The 18157-nt window shown below is 36.8% G+C and overlaps 1 protein-coding gene across 1 annotated transcript in view; it reads right to left on the bottom strand.

Moving 5' to 3' along the window:
- Positions 1-18157, bottom strand: part of LOC127634865 (arf-GAP with SH3 domain, ANK repeat and PH domain-containing protein 1-like) — a 99446-nt gene that overhangs the window by 32304 nt on the left and 48985 nt on the right. Inside the window, exons 4-9 of the mRNA XM_052114589.1 lie at positions 17093-17165; positions 16041-16186; positions 11797-11871; positions 9146-9195; positions 8420-8549; positions 401-486 (exon numbers count right to left, since the gene is read on the bottom strand). Of these exons, the coding sequence (XP_051970549.1) occupies positions 401-486; positions 8420-8549; positions 9146-9195; positions 11797-11871; positions 16041-16186; positions 17093-17165 (560 nt within the window). The remainder of the gene's footprint in view (positions 1-400; positions 487-8419; positions 8550-9145; positions 9196-11796; positions 11872-16040; positions 16187-17092; positions 17166-18157) is intronic.

Raw genomic sequence — 18157 nt, 5'->3', positions numbered from 1 at the left:
ATACATCTACAGGTTAAAGACAACACTAGCTCAGAATATCCTTAACCTTTAGACACTGAGAGAAAAGGAGAGTGCTACACTTTCAGTTCTTTTTCTCAGCTCACCACTTTTTCAGGCCTTGAGGCCAGTGACACTTGTAAGGCTATATAGATCAATAACACTTTCAGTTTTGACAGTTAATGCTTTCCTGTCACATCAAATACAGATTATTTGTGACAGTTCTACAAACTAAAAAGACTGTTTTAAAATTACCTTAATGGATGTGTTTCATGCAGGCATAGGCTTGTCAAACATTAGTCCATTTATTTTGAATACATAAACAACATGCAGATGCTTAATATGCATATACTTAATACAAACTTCTATTTATAACACATCTATAAGCAAACATTTTACTTACTTGCACTGTGCGTGGTAATACTTGATCAGGTTTTGAAGGAGGTCAACTCCTTTTTTAGTCTTTATCTCATTTACTTTGATCAGGTACTGTAAAACAGACAGCAAATAACAAACAGTCAAAAATCAAACAGCTATAAATTTATGTGTTCTGAAATCGGTTCATAGTGACAACTCCATTCTTATGAGAACATCTTGTTAAACTTTAAGGAATAATAGTTAAATATTCTAATATAAAAGACAAATCTGGTAACACAGTTGTACTTGATAACATTAACAAAATGGTTACTGTAACATGGACTAACAAACAATACTTCATATTGTTGTACATGTATGTTGACAATAGTTAATGCATTATGAACTAAAAATAACAGTAGCATTTTGATAAATTAACATTAACTAAGATACAAAAAATGATTAAAAAAAAAATCACTGTATGTTCATGATACAGTACCTAATACATTAAGTAATATAAATGAATAGAACCTTATGATAATGTGATTATGATTACAAAAATTATGCCTTTTACTGCTCTTCCTAAAAATATGAAAATAACATTTTATGACAAATCTACTAACACAAAGCAAATCAATACAACATCTTTTTTTTATCCTGGTTAGCTAAAAGTGGAACAATTCAGAACATCTTGCAACATCCTCGCAGCAAACCATTTTTGGACAGAAATAATCCATCCTGTTTGGCTCCAAGTTTGCTTGACTGTATCTTTTGGTCAAATGACACACATCCAGCTTATTTCAGAGTGTGCATATGTATTTGCACATAATCATTCTGCCACAGATTGTTACATAAATATGTATAGTTTTCTAATGAAGTTTAAGTGTGTTTATCTTGGGGAGACACGTGATGCCGTGCGAGGAGCAGATGTGTAAACGGTGAGCTCTGCCCACTTTGCTAGTTTTTAATTATTTTTGTCATAATCCGTTGAGATTCAATACATCCTGCTACATATATGTTCTTTGAAGTCAACATGGCAAAGAAGTTAAAATCCTCGGGCTATTGAGATATAAGACGACACTAACGTGCTCAAGCTGAAACCTCTGATGGGCCAGGGACACTGTTTGGATGGCGCAGCAGGAGAAATCCAGCGTCAACTGTCCAACATGTTTGTGATGCTGACGAAAGTTGTTGCCGACATAGAAGATCTTGCTGTAATACGTTGATTGATTATGGCGATGGAAACAAAATTCTCCGAGTTGGTTACAAGAGTGTTGGATGTCGAGAAATGGATAGATTACCTGGAGTCATCGTAGAGATAATTAGCTTCAGCAGCTAATGCTGAAGATTTGGAGAACTGAAGTAGGTGAAATAATGTAAGAATTGTTGGAATTCCTGAGCATGAGGAAGGCTGAGATAAGATGAAATTCCTAGACAAGCTTTTCCCAAGTCTGTTCGTCATAACACGACATAAGCTGGAAATGGAGCGATCTCACAGAGTCCCAGCTCGCAGATCCGCTGAGGGAGACAGGCCCCAATCAATTCTGGCCAAATTTCTGAGAACATCCAAATAAAGATCTTGTGTTGCGCGAAGTGAGGTGCAAATTAAAACTTTCTTGGAACCACAACATTTCCTTGTTTCCTTAATCCCGGACTTTCGAATTCCACAAGAGAGAAATGTGATTGATTCAAGGAATGCAAGAAACTCTTACATCAACGGAAGATCGCTTTTGCTCTGATGTTCAAGCTGAGAATAGATAATAAAGGATGGCTGCAAAGTATTTACATGTCCCAAGCAAGCCTTGTCTTTCAAAGAAACAATGGGGAAGTAAACCATTTGGTGTTTCTCGTGGAAGTGGATAGACTCATTGTATTTACTCTTGGCTGTCTGAGGAAGCGGAGCACTATTTTTGTTTCTTTTTGTGTTGGTTCTGCCTAGCGGCAGGAGTATGTTTTGTGGAATAACATTCCTTCAAGAAGCTTTTGCATTGATGGTGGATCGCTTTTGCACTGGGGTTCCTGGACAGACTGAGAATGTATACTGGGTATGGTCGCAAAATATCTACATGCCTACAAGCGATGTCTGTCATAAAATCAATGGACTGTCATGGTGTGTTTCTTTTGTGAGTGAAATAGACTCACTCAATACACTCTTGCTTTGTTTCTTTTTGTGCTGTTCCGCCTAGCGGCTGGAGTTTGTTTTGTGGAATAACAGAAGCACCGGACTTGAGCAATCCGATGGCAAAGTTGTCACGGGGGCTCTCGTAGGCATACATGGACTCTTTGAGTTTAGAGAGAGATGGACGGTGATTGGCATTGTCGTGCATGGGGTTAATGTGCATGTTTTTCTTTTTTCAGTTTGTTTGGTTCTGAGGGAAGTTTGGTGTTTGATTGTTGCACTAATGGGGAATGTGGTCTCTATAATCTTGTTTTTGACACACAATCTATGTTTTCTAATTGGGGCACCCATAAAAAGAAGGAAGGTTATTTATTTTCTTAAGCGTAAGAATTATGAAACAGTGTTTCTTCAAGAAATGCACCTTTCCCCGCAGGAAGCTGAGAAGATATGGGGTGGACATGTTTTCTTTAGTGCTGGTTCAAGTAAGAGCAGGGGTGTCATTATATTGATAAATAAACATCCACAATTCAAATGTCTCAAAGAGATTAAAAATCAATTAGGAAGAGTCATTATTGTTTTAACAGAAATTCAGGGGAAAATGTTGAATTTGGCTAATATTTACGCAACTAACGCTGATGATCAGGGCTTTTTTACGGATCTTGAAGGGATGTTGCAAGCTGCTGGCACCCCTCGTGTTATAATATTGGGAGGAGACTTTAATCTTTTGATGGACTCAGTCCTTGATCATAGTGAAGCAAAAGCATAAGTGTAAGACACCTAGAGCAACATTGGTGCTTCACAGGATGTGTAAAAATCTTGGTCTTACAGATATTATGAGACTTTTGAACCCATCTGGTAGGGACTATAATTTTTTTCATCAGTCCATAAGATTTATTCTAGAACAGTTTTTATATATATATATATATATATATATATATATATATACATATATATATATATATATATATATATATATATATATATATATATATATATATATATATCCCCTCATTTCATCTGTTATTGATTGCTCAATTGGAAACATCTTAGTCTCAGATCACTCCCTGGAGAGTTTAGAGATGTTGCCACATATAAAGAAAAATAAATCATATAGTTGGCGCTTTAATGCATCACTTTTGCAAAATCTTGATTTCCAACAAATGTCAAAGCCTGAAATCAATGTTTATATGGAGACCAACTGGTCCTCAGCATCCTCTGTGGGCGTGGCATGGGAGGCACTTAAGGCTGTTCTTAGGAGTCGGATAATACAGTTTGCTTCATTCATAAAAAAATCCAATGCACAAGAGCTTGTGTAGTTGGAAGGGAATATTAAAAGTGCCGAATGTCGTCTGACGGCCTCAGAGAATTGACCCGGTTGAAATACAGATATAATACAAATTTGTCATGGAAGGTGGAGTTTTGGCTATTCAGGTCAAGACAGTCATATTTTGAGCCTGGGGACAAAGCAGGGACGATTTGTATAGATATATAAAGCAGAGAGAGTCTTTTTCTACCATTCCCTCAGTGAAATCTGCCACTAAAATATTTACCACAGCCATTGATATTAATAATGCTTTCAAAGAGTTCTATCTTGATCTCTGTAATTTCATGTCTTCATCTACTGATGGAGATATTAGAAACTTTGTGGAACCATTAGAACTCTGTAAGCTGACGATGGAGCAAAACAATTCTCTTGATTCGGAGTTAACCTTGGAGGAGCTTGGTGAGGTAATTAAGGCTTTGCCTACAGGCAAGGCTCCGGGTCCAGATGGCTTTGCCACTTAATTTTGTAGATCTTATGCTACAGAACTGGCTTATACGAAATCACTAAAGAATGGAAAGCTTCCACCAACCATTACTCAAGCCCAGCTCAGTCTGATTCTTAAAAAGGACAAAGATCCAAGCAAGTGTAAGAGTTACCATCCAATTTCTCTGATCCAGCTAGACGCAAAAATTGTCAAAGATTTTGGCTAACCGATTAAGTTATGGCATCTCTTTTACATACAGATCAGGTGGGGTTTATGTGGGGCTGCAGCTCTTCTGATAACATTTAGTGTTTCATCAATATCATGTGGACAGTGGCAAATAATCAGACTCCGATCGTGGACATTTCACTTGATGCCGAAAAGGTTCGGGAAGACTTTTATTGGATGGATTAAGTTACTTTATAGACACAAATGGATTAAATTCTGATTATTTTATTCTGGATAGGTTCACCGGGCAGAGTTGCCCTCTTTCCCCATTATTGTTCTGTCTTGCCCTGGAACCATTAGCAGCCACGATAAGAAAGGAGGATGATTTTCCAGGGGTGATGGAGGGAGGTATGCCACATAAACTTCTGCTTTACACAGATAATATATTATTATTTGTCTCTGATCCCACTAGATCTATGCCTTTCCTCCACAGAATTATTAATTCCTTTTTTAAGTTCTCAGGTTACAGAGTCAATTGGTCTAAATCCAAAGCTTTGGCTCTGACAGCATACTGCCCAGTAACAGATTTTCAGACGGGTACCTTCCAGTGGCCCAAATCTGGGCATATTATTGCCAGCAAATTTGTGTGATTTAGTTAGAGTTAATTTTGACCCTTTAATAAAAAGATTTGAGTGATGAGTAGGTGGGCTTCATTACATTTATCTATGATTGGGAAGGTTAATGTTATTAAAATGAATTGTATTCCAAAATTCAACTACCTACTACAATCTCTCCCTGTAGATGTCCCACTCTCTTATTTCAAGCAATTTGATAGCATAGTGAAGTCCTTCATTTAGAATGTAAGCATCCCAGATTACATTTCATTAAGTTACATAGGCAGTTTGACAAATGTGGGCTAGGGCTACCCAAGATTGCGTTTTATTATTATGCATTCGGTCTCAAACATTTGGCTCATTGGTCTCTTCCACCTGAGAGAGACCATCCCTGGTTTGGTATTTAACAGAATGTTCTTGCCTCTATTACTATTGCAAAGTCTTTCTATTAAACTAATCAGAGAAATTAAGTCGCACCCCGTTATCTCGCATCTGCACACGTTATGTTACACGAGTGTTTAGTTCAGACATTTATTTAAATGTTGCCTTGAGCATATGGCTAAACCCAAAGTTGCATATTGTTGAGTCCCCGTTCTGCTCATCGGATTGGATTGTGAGAGGTGTTAATATGCTCTGTGACCTATATGAGAGTGGCGTGTTGAGATCATTTGCCAATTTTGTCCAACATTTCACGATTCCAAGATCTTAATTCTTCAGGTACTTAAATCTGCACCACCTGCTCTGTACTATTTTTGGGAGTAGCATACACCCCTCTAAAATTGCAAATATTCTAGAAGTGATGATTACTGCTTTTGGAAAAGGTCATGAGGCATCAGTTTATTACTCCCTGTTAATTCAGAGTCTGGAGGACGGAGCATCAACTTCTCTCAAGAGATTATGGGAGAGAGATTTAAGCTTGGTATTGGAGGAGGGAGTGTGGACTAGATTCTAAAAAAAGTCAAGACTACATCTAGAGATTCAAGGGTGCGTCTGATGCAATTTAAGATTTTGAATCAATTATATTTGACACCCTCTAGATTGTATAGATAATTGATATAATTTGTATATCTGATTGTGTATTGTATGTTAAGTTTATTGTTTTTTGTGAATGGAATAAAATTTTAATAACAAAAAAGTGTGTATATCTTTGTTTCGTATAATGCATGAGTCTGGCATTTCCATAACATTTCCTCTGAATGAGCCATCTTACAGCATCAGCAAAAAATTATTCAACTGTACTTTTCATTTAGCTTTCCTTAAATTATATTCACTGCCGAGAGAGAGAGAGAGAGAGAGAGAGAGAGAGAGAGAGAGAGAGCCACTTGGAACCACCAGGAAACACTGAAAAGGGATGTAAAACACTACAAAAGTAAGAGAGAGAAGTGTTTGTTTGTGCTTTTACGCCATTCCTGTGTCTACGTGAGACTTTACAGTCATAGATTTTCTGTTACAATAACAGAATATGTTCCTCAAATTGTAATAGAAACTACTGTATGGTCAAATGGTCAATTCAATATGAATACCCAATTTCCAAATGATTCTGCTCTATTTGAAAAATAATTAAAGGCTTAACGCATGGCCACATTAAACCAATAGGAAGTGTTTTGGTTTGGCCAGGACCTCAGTGTGGGCAGTAATTCATACACAGCTACACTGAATATTCACAACAGACAAGGATATTATTTTAGCATAGATTTCTTTGTAACTTCACTCTTCCAGAGTCTAAAGTGCAACAATAAAAAGCAACTGCTTGACAATTCGTTTTTTTCTGGTTTCACACACGTTTTGCCCACGCCTTCTTCGCCCTGGGAATTGTGACACTCGCCACAGTGAAAAGGTAAATGTGACTGCGCCTTCAGTCTGGATTATCAGCCTGCAGATGTATTTTCCCAATATTCTCTCCCCTAAAGTGATATCCTAACCCCTCTAAAGCCCCTACTCTGGATGCAATATCATAAACGACATTACCTCCCACAAATCTCTAATGCAAAGTGAACTCATTTCAAATTAGAATAACTTCAACTTACACACACTATTTATTAATTTGTTAAAATTACCCACATAGCTATCCTTCCTAAGGAACACAGAAGACACTGATGGTTGTCATGGCACTAAACAAACCTTTCTAGAATAATGTGAGCCATCTGCTCCAGTGCTAAGGGAACACATCTTTCATACAAGATAAACAGATATCATTAGCAGATTGCAGTATTACGATGGCAGTATTAAGTAATGGTTTTGATTTATATCAGAAGTCCCAACAGCAGCTGCTGATGTGAATCAGTACTAAAACAGTGATAACTGGAATAGACCCATTAGAGAACTCTGATTGGCAGTGGTTTCGGAATACTGATATCATTATCGAAACCTGTTGATACCTGTTACATGTAAACTCATGCTGGTGACAGAAGGATTATAATGCTAATAGAGACTACTGCAAAATACAGTTGACAAGTGATAATGTAAAACTCTCTCTAGTTGCACATGGCCAAAGTAAGAGGCTTTTGGGTTATAGGAGAAATGAAGATGACTAAAGATGTAATTTAGTTAAACTGAGCTGGTAAATAGAATTCTAAAAACTGATTGACCAGGAGAGGTCATTATTAGCAGCACCTTGTAATGCTTAAGGTGATGCAGCTCAAACACAAAACCACACCAAACGAACTTTCTATTTTGTAAAAAGAACAATAAAAAACCCTGCTGGCATTTCACTAACAATATAAAAGTCCATATCATGAAAATAAAATGAATAATATATTAGGGCTGTCAATCGATTTAACATTTTTAAACTAATAAATTATATGCAGTGGAGATTTAATCACAATTAATCGCATATCAATATTTACAAAAAAAAGGACCCCAAATTAAAATAATTTTGTATATGGCAATTAAAATAATATAACATTCTAATTCAGATAAGCAGTTAAGCATTTCTACAATACAAAAAGTTTCTTAAATGTCAAAATGTATTTTGTTTTATTTCCATATAATTAAGCATAACCCTACAATTGACCAACTTCCCTCTGGGCTCTCTTTGGTTGTCATGTTTCACTAGTTTTGAGCATCTCTAGCCATGAACACTGTGTTTTTATAATGCTGTGTCAAAATAAATGTTTTTTGAAACATTGACTAATGCATCTAGAGATCACTGCATTCTGTTGTGCTCAGTCAAGATATCTTTGAGCATAAAAGCACATATGTGGAAGATTGTGCTGCCTGCTTGTTGGTTCAACCAGGTGTGTTGCCTGTGCAGCTGGAGTTGCGCTGACTGCCCCCTACTGCCATATAAAGGGGGTGATTCATTCAAAACAAAAAACAAAACAAAAAAAATATATATATATACACAAAAAAATAATTCTGGATGCAGTATTTGAATGTTTCAGGTGAAGTGGGCCATTAACCAGACTGACAGTGCTACAAACCTCACACATCTGTAGCTGGAAGAGCCGCCGCTCTTTCTCCATCTCCTCGGCAATCTCCGCCCCAGTGATCTCCGTTCGGATCATGCCGTGCTGCTTGGCATGTTCACGCTTTTCCTTTTCAATCTTGGTACTAAGAGTATAAAAGAAATGTGACCATAAACAGCAATACAAGTTTGTGTATTCAATATAAGACCTTATGAAATTATTGGAATTTGTCACTTTTAGTCCATGTTTATTAGCTTTGAATCCATATATATGCTAGTGTACTCCTAAAAGTTGAAAAAATGAATTATGAACAGATGTACACATTTCAAATGTACAGACTTGTCATAACTTGATCATTTTGTCCAATAAAATGCTCTCTAGAATGAGTCTGTCCCTCCCCTTAACATCATGTACTTTTTGCTAGCAACAGCAAACAGCAAATATATATTTTTTAAACCTCAAGATTTGTTCTGCCACAACTTCCTATTTCAATAGGAAATACATCAACACGAGGGAAAATTCGTTCATTGAGCCATTTCATGTTGTCTTAAATCTGAACTGGCAGTAAATTGTTGTATTTCACATTAGTATAACATCTGCGGGGGAAAATTATCCTCTCTCAAGTTTTTTGATTGTGCAATTATATTGCTATAAAATGCATCTGATAATTTCATCAGCCCACAGTCAAAGTAATCGGTAACTTCTAACATATTTTGAACAAACACACACAAGCAAACTTACAACTTAGTTTCATAGTCCTTCCAGGCCTTGTCAAAGGGCTTTTTCAAATCCTGGAAGAAAAAAAGGGGAAAAACACAGAATGAGCCAGCAGCTAGGGTCCCTCGTGTTCACAACAGATCCAGTGACAAACACAGAGTGAGGTAGTGTTTTAACCCAGAAATGGCCATCTGCATCAGGAGTGAGTTATTTTGGCATGTGACACTGCACAGCCGGTAGAGGGGGCAGAGTGTAGATGAGTATTTTAAAAAGAAATGTTATATTGTCATAAACAATACTGTATATAATATAGTAAATGTGAACAAATGGGTTATGTCTGCTGTACTATTTTATTTTATTTATTTTGTTTTGTATAGCTGTAAAAAACAAATGAACAAATAATATCAGCAGTCTGGTATGCCTATGCACTCTTTGACATCTCAGACAGTGTGCATGCGTGCGTGCTTGACAAGCACTAATGTAAACAGGCTTGGCTGCGTGCATCAGATAATCACGCTCGATCAGCATGCTTTCACAGTGAGTATACAAGTTTTAAACTGTTACTGTGGTGCTTTTGTGATAGTTTGGCTGTCCGTTTCAGAAAACAAACATATTATTTGCCTGAAAAGGTTTTAGTTGCTGTTTGTGTGAATGAAAACTGAGAACAGGAAGAAAACACAGCTCGTAGTACAGATGCACTCTAAATTTCCAAACAGCTTCAGGAGATGTCGATCACGAAGTATGAGGGAATTATACAAAAATACCAAACAACTAAATATAGAAGCACTCTCATTGTGAAATACCACGGAGCCGGAGCTGCCATTCCCTTAAGCAAAACTTGCATGTCAGAGTGCCTTTAAAGGAAACACTCTGCCATTATATCTTTAATGCATCCTTTCTAAAAGTTCAAATAAGGAAGCAGGTCATGTAAATAAGTTTAAACTCCAAAACATTTCTCTGTGCAGTCAGCACCGTTTCTAAGAGTCATGTGAAGGTAGAGAGATTGAGACTGCACCCGGCTAAAGCACACTCTGGCGCGGGGATGCCCGACACCTGTGAGCGCATGCTGCAGGTAGATTATAACGTGATGGCTCACCACGTAGTGAATCATAATACATACGTGTTGCAGTGTGTACCTTATCATGAAGAAAATCGGTGATATGGTGCAGCTCTATTAAAAATAGAGATTCATTTTTTGAGAGTTAAAGATGGATCGATGTGAACAATAAGGTGAGAGAGGGCAGTCTTCGCACCATTATACACTGCAACAAAATTCTTGTTTGATTTGTTGTTGTTGTAAGTTTATCTTTTTTTTTTTTTTTCTCCCCTTTTCTCCCCAATTTGGAATGCCAAATCCCCAAACGCTCTAGGTCTTGGTGGCGTAATGACTCACCTCAATCTGGGAGGTGGAGGATGAATCTCAGTTGGCTCTGCGTCTGAGACCGTCAATACGCACATTTTATCATGTGGCTTATTGTGAGCGTCGCCGTGGAAACATATCGTGTGTGGAGGCTTCACGCTATTCTCCGCAACATCCACGCTCAACTCACCACGTGCCCCACCAAGAGCGAGAACCACATTATAGCGACCACAAGGAGGTTAACCCAACGTGACTCTCCCCACCCTAACAACTGGTCCAATTGGTTGCTTAGGAAGCCTGACTGGAATCACTCAGCATGCCCTGGATTCGAAATTGCGACTCATGTGGTAGTCAGCGTCTTTACTTGCTGAGCCATCCAGGCTCCCCATGTATCTTGATTTAATGAGTTTTAGATATTTTTAAATGGAAAACCAGACAAAACACTTGATTAAAACAGGGTTTTTGCAGTGAATTCATTTACTGAATTAATCCTAACAAAAATATATTTTTTCCCTTTAATTCAGTTAAAGCAATTTAGAGGATTTTCTTTAACGATTTTGCCTCTTAATAATTAGTAAGCACGTTTATTACAACCTTTTAAGTCAAGATACAAGCTGAATAGTCGGTTAAAAGCTAATGATTAATCGTTGCAATAATCGCCCGGCAGCATGCAACATAACTGGCTGTTGCAGAAACGCAAATGTGCGACCCTACTCCGCGGGGACCAGATATTAAACGTCACACATACGTGACACCCTTATCACATCATTATTATGATTAATATCTAGAGAACCAATAAGATAAGCACTGATCACAGTCAGGACTAATTGCCATTACAGTGATTTCAGGAATCCGAGAGATCCATTAGCAGACTCTGATTGGCTGCTGTTGTGGTAGACCGACTACGGATCATCTGATAGGTAAGACATCAGAGATAACCGCAACTGGCCTCAAACAGTTTCAGACTGCATATTAAATTAGAACTGTGGTATGCTAATCTAGTGACTGAATGTGACGTCATGAATCTATTTACAGGAATAAAGCTGGTGTACACACAGATGTTGCAAAACTACACTTCTATAAGGACAACATGGCATATTTGTTCTTTTAAAATGCATTTAAAATAAACTTGAAGGCAAATGTGATTAAAATGATGAAAAACTTCCCTTATACATGTTGTACACTATTAAATGTTGATAGTGAATGTAAAAAAAGTTAATGGGCATTATGTGGCATGTGACTTTATATGTCAACTACCCATTTGTATTCTGCCTATGTGCATGCGTCTATGAGAAGGTTTGTAAATATTTCTCACCCCCTTCACGCCTTTGAGGTCGCCTTTTAACAGTGAGTCCAGTGTGAAGATCACATTATGACTCAAGCTCTGGAGCTGCAAGAACACATAACAGAGAGAGACAGAGGACAGACTGTTAATATGATACATGACACTTGGCAAAGCATAAGCACAGCACAGGAGAAATAAGAGCAAACATATACAAAATACAGACATCCATAAAAAGAGCATGTTGAGAGAGACACAACCCTGTCAGTATGCGCAGACCTGTGCTGTCATTTGATTCTACTGGACAGATCTTTTAAATAAATCATCATTAATGTTTCAGAACCAAGAGGACAGATAGGTTGGACTCAAATAACCAAAAGACAAATACTGTGAATATTGTGAATGCTGCAAGTTTGCATGCCCTTAAGACAAATTTGCATCCCTTGAAAAAGAGAATAATGATAGACTAAGGACAAATGCATAGACTATTATTCTACCTCGTGCTATATTTTGCTATTATTATGAGAACAGAGACAAAATGTCCTATTTCTTGCATCAAATTTACCCCATACCAGAAAAAGCATTCACTAAAATGGATACCAGTCACGTTTGCACAAAAATGCATGTCTAATTAGTGATAAATTAAGAGGGTTAAAGCTTCAAATATATTATTCAAAAATGTTTACATAAGCTTGGAAGACCATAAGTAAAGAATTAGATGGAAACATGTGAGGTTAATTTTAAAATTACTCAAACACTATTTTAACATGTAAATCATTAGGGTCTCTGGGGCCAGTGAAGCACAAAAGAACGTTTGTGTTACCTTGTTCTACATGCATATTAGCAAAAGAATTGATAGACAGCTGCTTGACAGAATCTAAATAATAAACAACCCATATTTAGAAAAATGTGTGATATTGCTTTAATATAAAGTTTCTATAAACAAGTACCACCTTTTTTGAGACATAATAAATTAATTGTTCAAATTTCTCTCCGCTAACAAAATAGTACCAAAAGCTGGATCAACCGTAGTGTGTCGCTGAGCAACTGCAAAGACTCTAAGCCTGTTTGGAATGCCATAAACAAGGGACAAGCAGAGAGACAAAACAGTGAAGAATCCCAGTGCTGTTATACTAAATATCAGCACACTTGGAACTCCTCCTGTCCTGTCAGATTAGAGGACTGAAACTAAATGCTGTACAATCCACAACTGAGTGAGTGTTTGTCTATTTCCTCTCTACTCTCTTTCTCATAATTTTTCAGTGTCTCTAAATGAGGGCTCTTGTTTTAGAGTGATAAATACCACAGCTTTCTGCCAAAACAGTCTTAAAGCCCTGCTGCCAGAAAACAAAGTGCCTCTTCTGAGAAAGACTGAGAGAAAGAGCGATAAAGAGATAAAAGAGAGCAGAGAGAGCACAGAGAGAGAGAGAGAGAGAGAGAGAGAAAAGAGGTAGCAGAAGACCAAAATAATTAATCTTACAGTTTAACCCAAGTAATAAAGCTATACATCTTCGATGACTAATATATTTTATGCTTAAAACACTTGAAAATGTTGTGTCTTTCAAGCCTAACTTGCAGGTGGAAACCAATTAGCCATCGAGCACAATGCCAATAGTTCCATGGCTTTCCAAGCAGAGTGTGAAGGCAGATATCCTGCTGTAAACGCCAGGCGTGTATGTGTAATGTGTCTATATTAGAGAGCTATCCAGAAAGGCTGCAGCACTCAGCAGGATGTTGTGGAAATGGAGAAGATATACTGATGACACAGGAACCAGAGGAAATGATTCAGCGAAATAGTAATCCTGCTGTTGTAAGGAAAGAATGACAGGCAAGCAAGAATATACGCACGCACACACACACACAAATAAATGGAAGAGAACAAATGAAAGAAAGAAAACAATCGAAAAACAAACAAAAGAAAGAGAATGAATGCAAAAGCTGAACGAACAAACAAAAATATGGAAAGAGAACAAACCAATAAACTAAAGACAGAACAAACCAAAGAGAATGAACAAAAGCATGAATAAACAAAAAGAGATAGAGAATGATAGAACGAATGAAATAGAACTAACGAAAGAGAGAATGAATGGTAGGAAGAGAACATTAAAACAAACAAAAGAAAGACTGAATGAACCAAATAGAATCACAAGAATAGATGTAAAGAGAAAAAAAAAGAGAACAAGCAACTGAAAGACAAAAAAGACTGAACAAAAAAATCAAAAGAAAGGCGGAACGAACGAACAAATAAACAAACAAAAGCATGAACAAACAAATGAATAGACCGCAAAAGATACACAGAACAAACAAACAAAAGAGAACAAACAAAAGATAAAAAGAACAAAAGAATGAATGGAAGACAACAAAAAACAAGAGAATGAAGAAACAAATGAAAGAAAACGAAAGCACGAAAGAAAGAATATTGCAATTTTTCAGTACCATCAAAATGATTAATGTATCAAAGTACCATGGTATTACCATCTGATACAATCAATGCTACATGATACAGCCACAGCACTTTTTGTTAAGGCAAAGGACAACAAGTGAGAGACACAGAGAGGGGGAGAGAGAGGGTGAGAGAGAGAGAGAGCTGATAAAAAATACAAGTGAGATCAGAGGTGAAAATTAAAGAAATGCATTCTCTCTCTCTCTCTCTCTCTCTTTATCACACCTTGAGCAGCTGTGCAGTCGTGGAACACAGAGCATCTGCTCACACACATATGATTTCCCTTCTGCAGCGCTTGCCAGCATTCACAAAGTGATTTAGGAATGTGTGTATTTATGTGTATGATAGGTGAAAAGGAGACACACTGTAGCTACTGCAACTCCCACACGTGAAATTAATGGCTCTATCTCCACATATCTGCCAGGAAGATAGAGCAGGGTAGATTACAAAAGCCCATCTCACTCTCACGCATTCACAATACACAATTTTCACAACTCACAATTGTTCTCTGAATGCAACCACTAAAAACACCAACGCACAGATCTCTACAACCTGTAAAAATGCACAGAGAAACACACACATATATTTTAAGCACACACTTTAAGCTCTTTAACACCTTTCAAAGAGGCTAATTTGCTTTAAAGGGATCTTGTATGCTGTTAAACCTTAAATCTAGCTACAATCTGTCCTCCTTATATTTGTACATAGGGTACAACTGGGCTAAAAGGCAAACTTAAGGAAATTTAGCTTTTTTTCTGGGTCACAAGCTAAAAAAGAAAAGAAAAAAGGATTTTTATTGATTATTGACAGAGCAACATAATTTGTGTGAAAAATAAATGAATTAATAATGGAAGGTTGTTTCAGTTAAAATTCTGTTTTAAAAAAAAGGTGGTAAGGGAGTCTTTTACCCCACATTTGGGGTAAAAGGCCCCTAAGGGGGTTAGATTGATATTGTGTAGATACCGGGCAATAGCTCTAGGGCACAATTTGTCAACAAATACAAATAATTTTGAGACACCAAGATGCTTTTTTGAGTGACAAATTAAGATGATGCTTACTCAAAATAACCACTTCAGAAAAAAGTCAACCATTTCCTGTTAATCACTGTTAAAGACATTTGGCATTTTATTACATCTCAAGTATTCTATAAACAAACTAATCTCTATTATGATTGGATGAGTCAATGTGAGCCCACTTTGAACATTGTTTTATAAAAAATGTATTGCACCACTTAAGGAAAACAACGTGTTTAATAGGGACCTTTAGCCCCTGTGACAGAGGGGCTTTTTACCCCAAATACTATACTTACAGTTATTGAAACATTTTTGATTTAATGACCTTAAACAAAACTGAAAATGATAAATAAGTATTTTGTCTCAGAAGAAATTAGTTAATTTCAGGGATATTATTTAGCTACATAAATTTGCAACATTTTAAAAAAATTTTAAAATATAAAAAATGTGCTCAACTTGCCTCAAAATCAACCACATGCAAAGATCTCATGGAATATTTTGCAGTTCATAGTAACAAACAGCTGTTTAGGACAGTACAGTAGTAGTTTTTGTTGCTATATAGTGTTTTGGGGGAAAATAAAATCACAGGAGACTTTTACACTGTGAAGACTTCAGCCTCGTTGTGCCCTGTAAATAAAATCTAAAACAAACTATGCATTTTGACCGTTCAAGTCAGGACTTAACCTGTGCACTCTGAGAAACAAGCAACTCACTTTTAGCATTAAACCAAATGAACACTTTTGAGTTCTTCATTCAATCTTGGACATCCATTCATTTTGGTTTGGAGACGTATTCTCCACACCTACACACAGAACACTCACCAGATTTTTGAGGAGGGTAGAGAGCTCTCTGGTTAAAGTAGAGAATTTTACGAAGGCAGCGCCTATATCTGGATTATCTTGACTGATGAAGTTACTGCCAAACTTATCCAATGCCTGAGCGTACGTCTCCTCATTTTGTATATGATCTGAACAATAAAAAGCAATCATGATCACATAAATACAAATCAGTTAGTTACAGTAAAATATGCAAAAGACATAATCCACTACCTACACATTTACAGAATAGCCACACAAAATCTCTTTTATGATTGATCAGTAATGATGTACAGTCAATCATTTACACAAATGGGAATTGATATGCATGCGTCTGCAATAATCCTTCTGAATAACATGCTATGGAAGAGTTAAGAAGAAAACTATTCCTTTTATAAAATGTTTTTTTTTTTTATTATTTAATTTGTGTCTAAAACTACTTTTCTGCTGACTATGGCTAGGTGGGTGGGGCTTTTATGTTATGCATTGCATTATGTATCACATAATGAAACTTTTGTGAATGCTGTTTCATGTCATGTTTGATATATATATTTAAAAATGTGTATTGGAAAATCTAATTGCCGCTAGTTAATGAATTTGTGTTTGATTGTGTATCAAGTCATAAACTGCTTTAAGATATCTATAGTACAAAACATCTGTGCAATAACTCTTATGTAAAAGGTTTCTGGATGGATAAACTAATCCTGCACTGCTACAATATTAAATGGAAAGCTAAATAGATTAAACACTTGTACCTGGGAGCAGATTGCATCTATGTGTGCATGTGAGAGAGCTTAGGTGGGTGTGTGGGGGTGGATGAAAATAGCTGGCATGGTGTCAGCCTGGGAACATGATGATTCTACAAGTAATCTAGCCATTTGTTTTAACAGTACTACAGGCAGTCTCTTCTATAAGCACTTTAAATATAATGTTTTGGCATGTACATGAAAACTGCCTTGGAAATATGTGAGAGGATGGGAATTTAATAAGCTTGTTTATTTGCGTCTTGATGTATTGGAGAATCAACAAAATCTGGGCATTTGTATTTGTGCATGCACCTTGGCTGGAGTTATAAATGGCTTTGATGGACTTCTTGACCTTCTGTAATGAAGTTCTGTCCTGATCCAAAGCCTGTGGAGATACAGATGAGAAACGGAAATCACTGAAAATGAACTATGAAGATATGATGTGGGAAAACAGTCACATTAGATAAAAGAAAACTAATTGAAGTGCTTATATTAGGCTACAGATATGACTGGAGTTTTGGCTACATAACATGTGAATTAACAACAAATTGTTCAAAAGTACCGTTCATTCCCTTATGAATAAACTATGAAAAACTAGTGCACATTTAAGTTAAAAAAATATTAGTAATTCCAGATCTGTAAATAAAATGTTAATTAACTGCTTGTTAGGATTTCTATGCTGATAAATCCACCACACGAAAACAATTAATTGTTTATTTTAGTTTATTTTGGTGTGGCAAGTGGCTTATTTTAGGCTTGTTTTTCCAGACCATGTTGCTTGTTTCTCTTGCGAGATCTGGCAACGCTACAATGGTATTTCACCCACCCATTAGCACCCTCTTTGAAAGGTGAGGATGAATTTTGATGCTGTTTTAAATCAATGAGCAATATGCCAAGGGAGAAATTAGTATCTGTTGCCTTTAGTTCTTCCTCATTGCAAAGATCAAAACATCACGTTAAAGATGTACATTATTGAACGAAAGCCGCAACTTCTCATATACATCACAGATCAAATTAATGCATCTGGTCTGATTTGAGCAAGACTGCATATGCGCTCACAACCACTCGATTAAAGTGCACATTTATCCGATTACGATCCTGGATGAAAAGTGGGTAATTAAATCAAGGACAGATGTTTGTTTACTGAGCGTACAGCATGATATTCCCATCTCACAACTGTTGCAATTAAAACAATGCAGATGTCATGCCTCTGTTAAGGCTGAGAGACAAGAAAAGCAGAAAGGGTAACAGCAAAAGACCTGTTTAGCTCTTCAACTCTGAAGCCTGACAGCTCATCAAACTGAAGTGAAAATGGGTCACTTCTTTGCAAGAGATTCCCTAGTAACAAGGCATGTGAAAAGGAGGAAGAAGCACTTT

Source organism: Xyrauchen texanus, chromosome 42 (assembly GCF_025860055.1).
Source record: "Xyrauchen texanus isolate HMW12.3.18 chromosome 42, RBS_HiC_50CHRs, whole genome shotgun sequence".
Taxonomy (NCBI): domain Eukaryota; kingdom Metazoa; phylum Chordata; class Actinopteri; order Cypriniformes; family Catostomidae; genus Xyrauchen; species Xyrauchen texanus.
The sequence above is the reverse complement of the archived record's forward strand: the minus strand, read 5'-3'. Positions and strand labels throughout refer to the sequence as shown.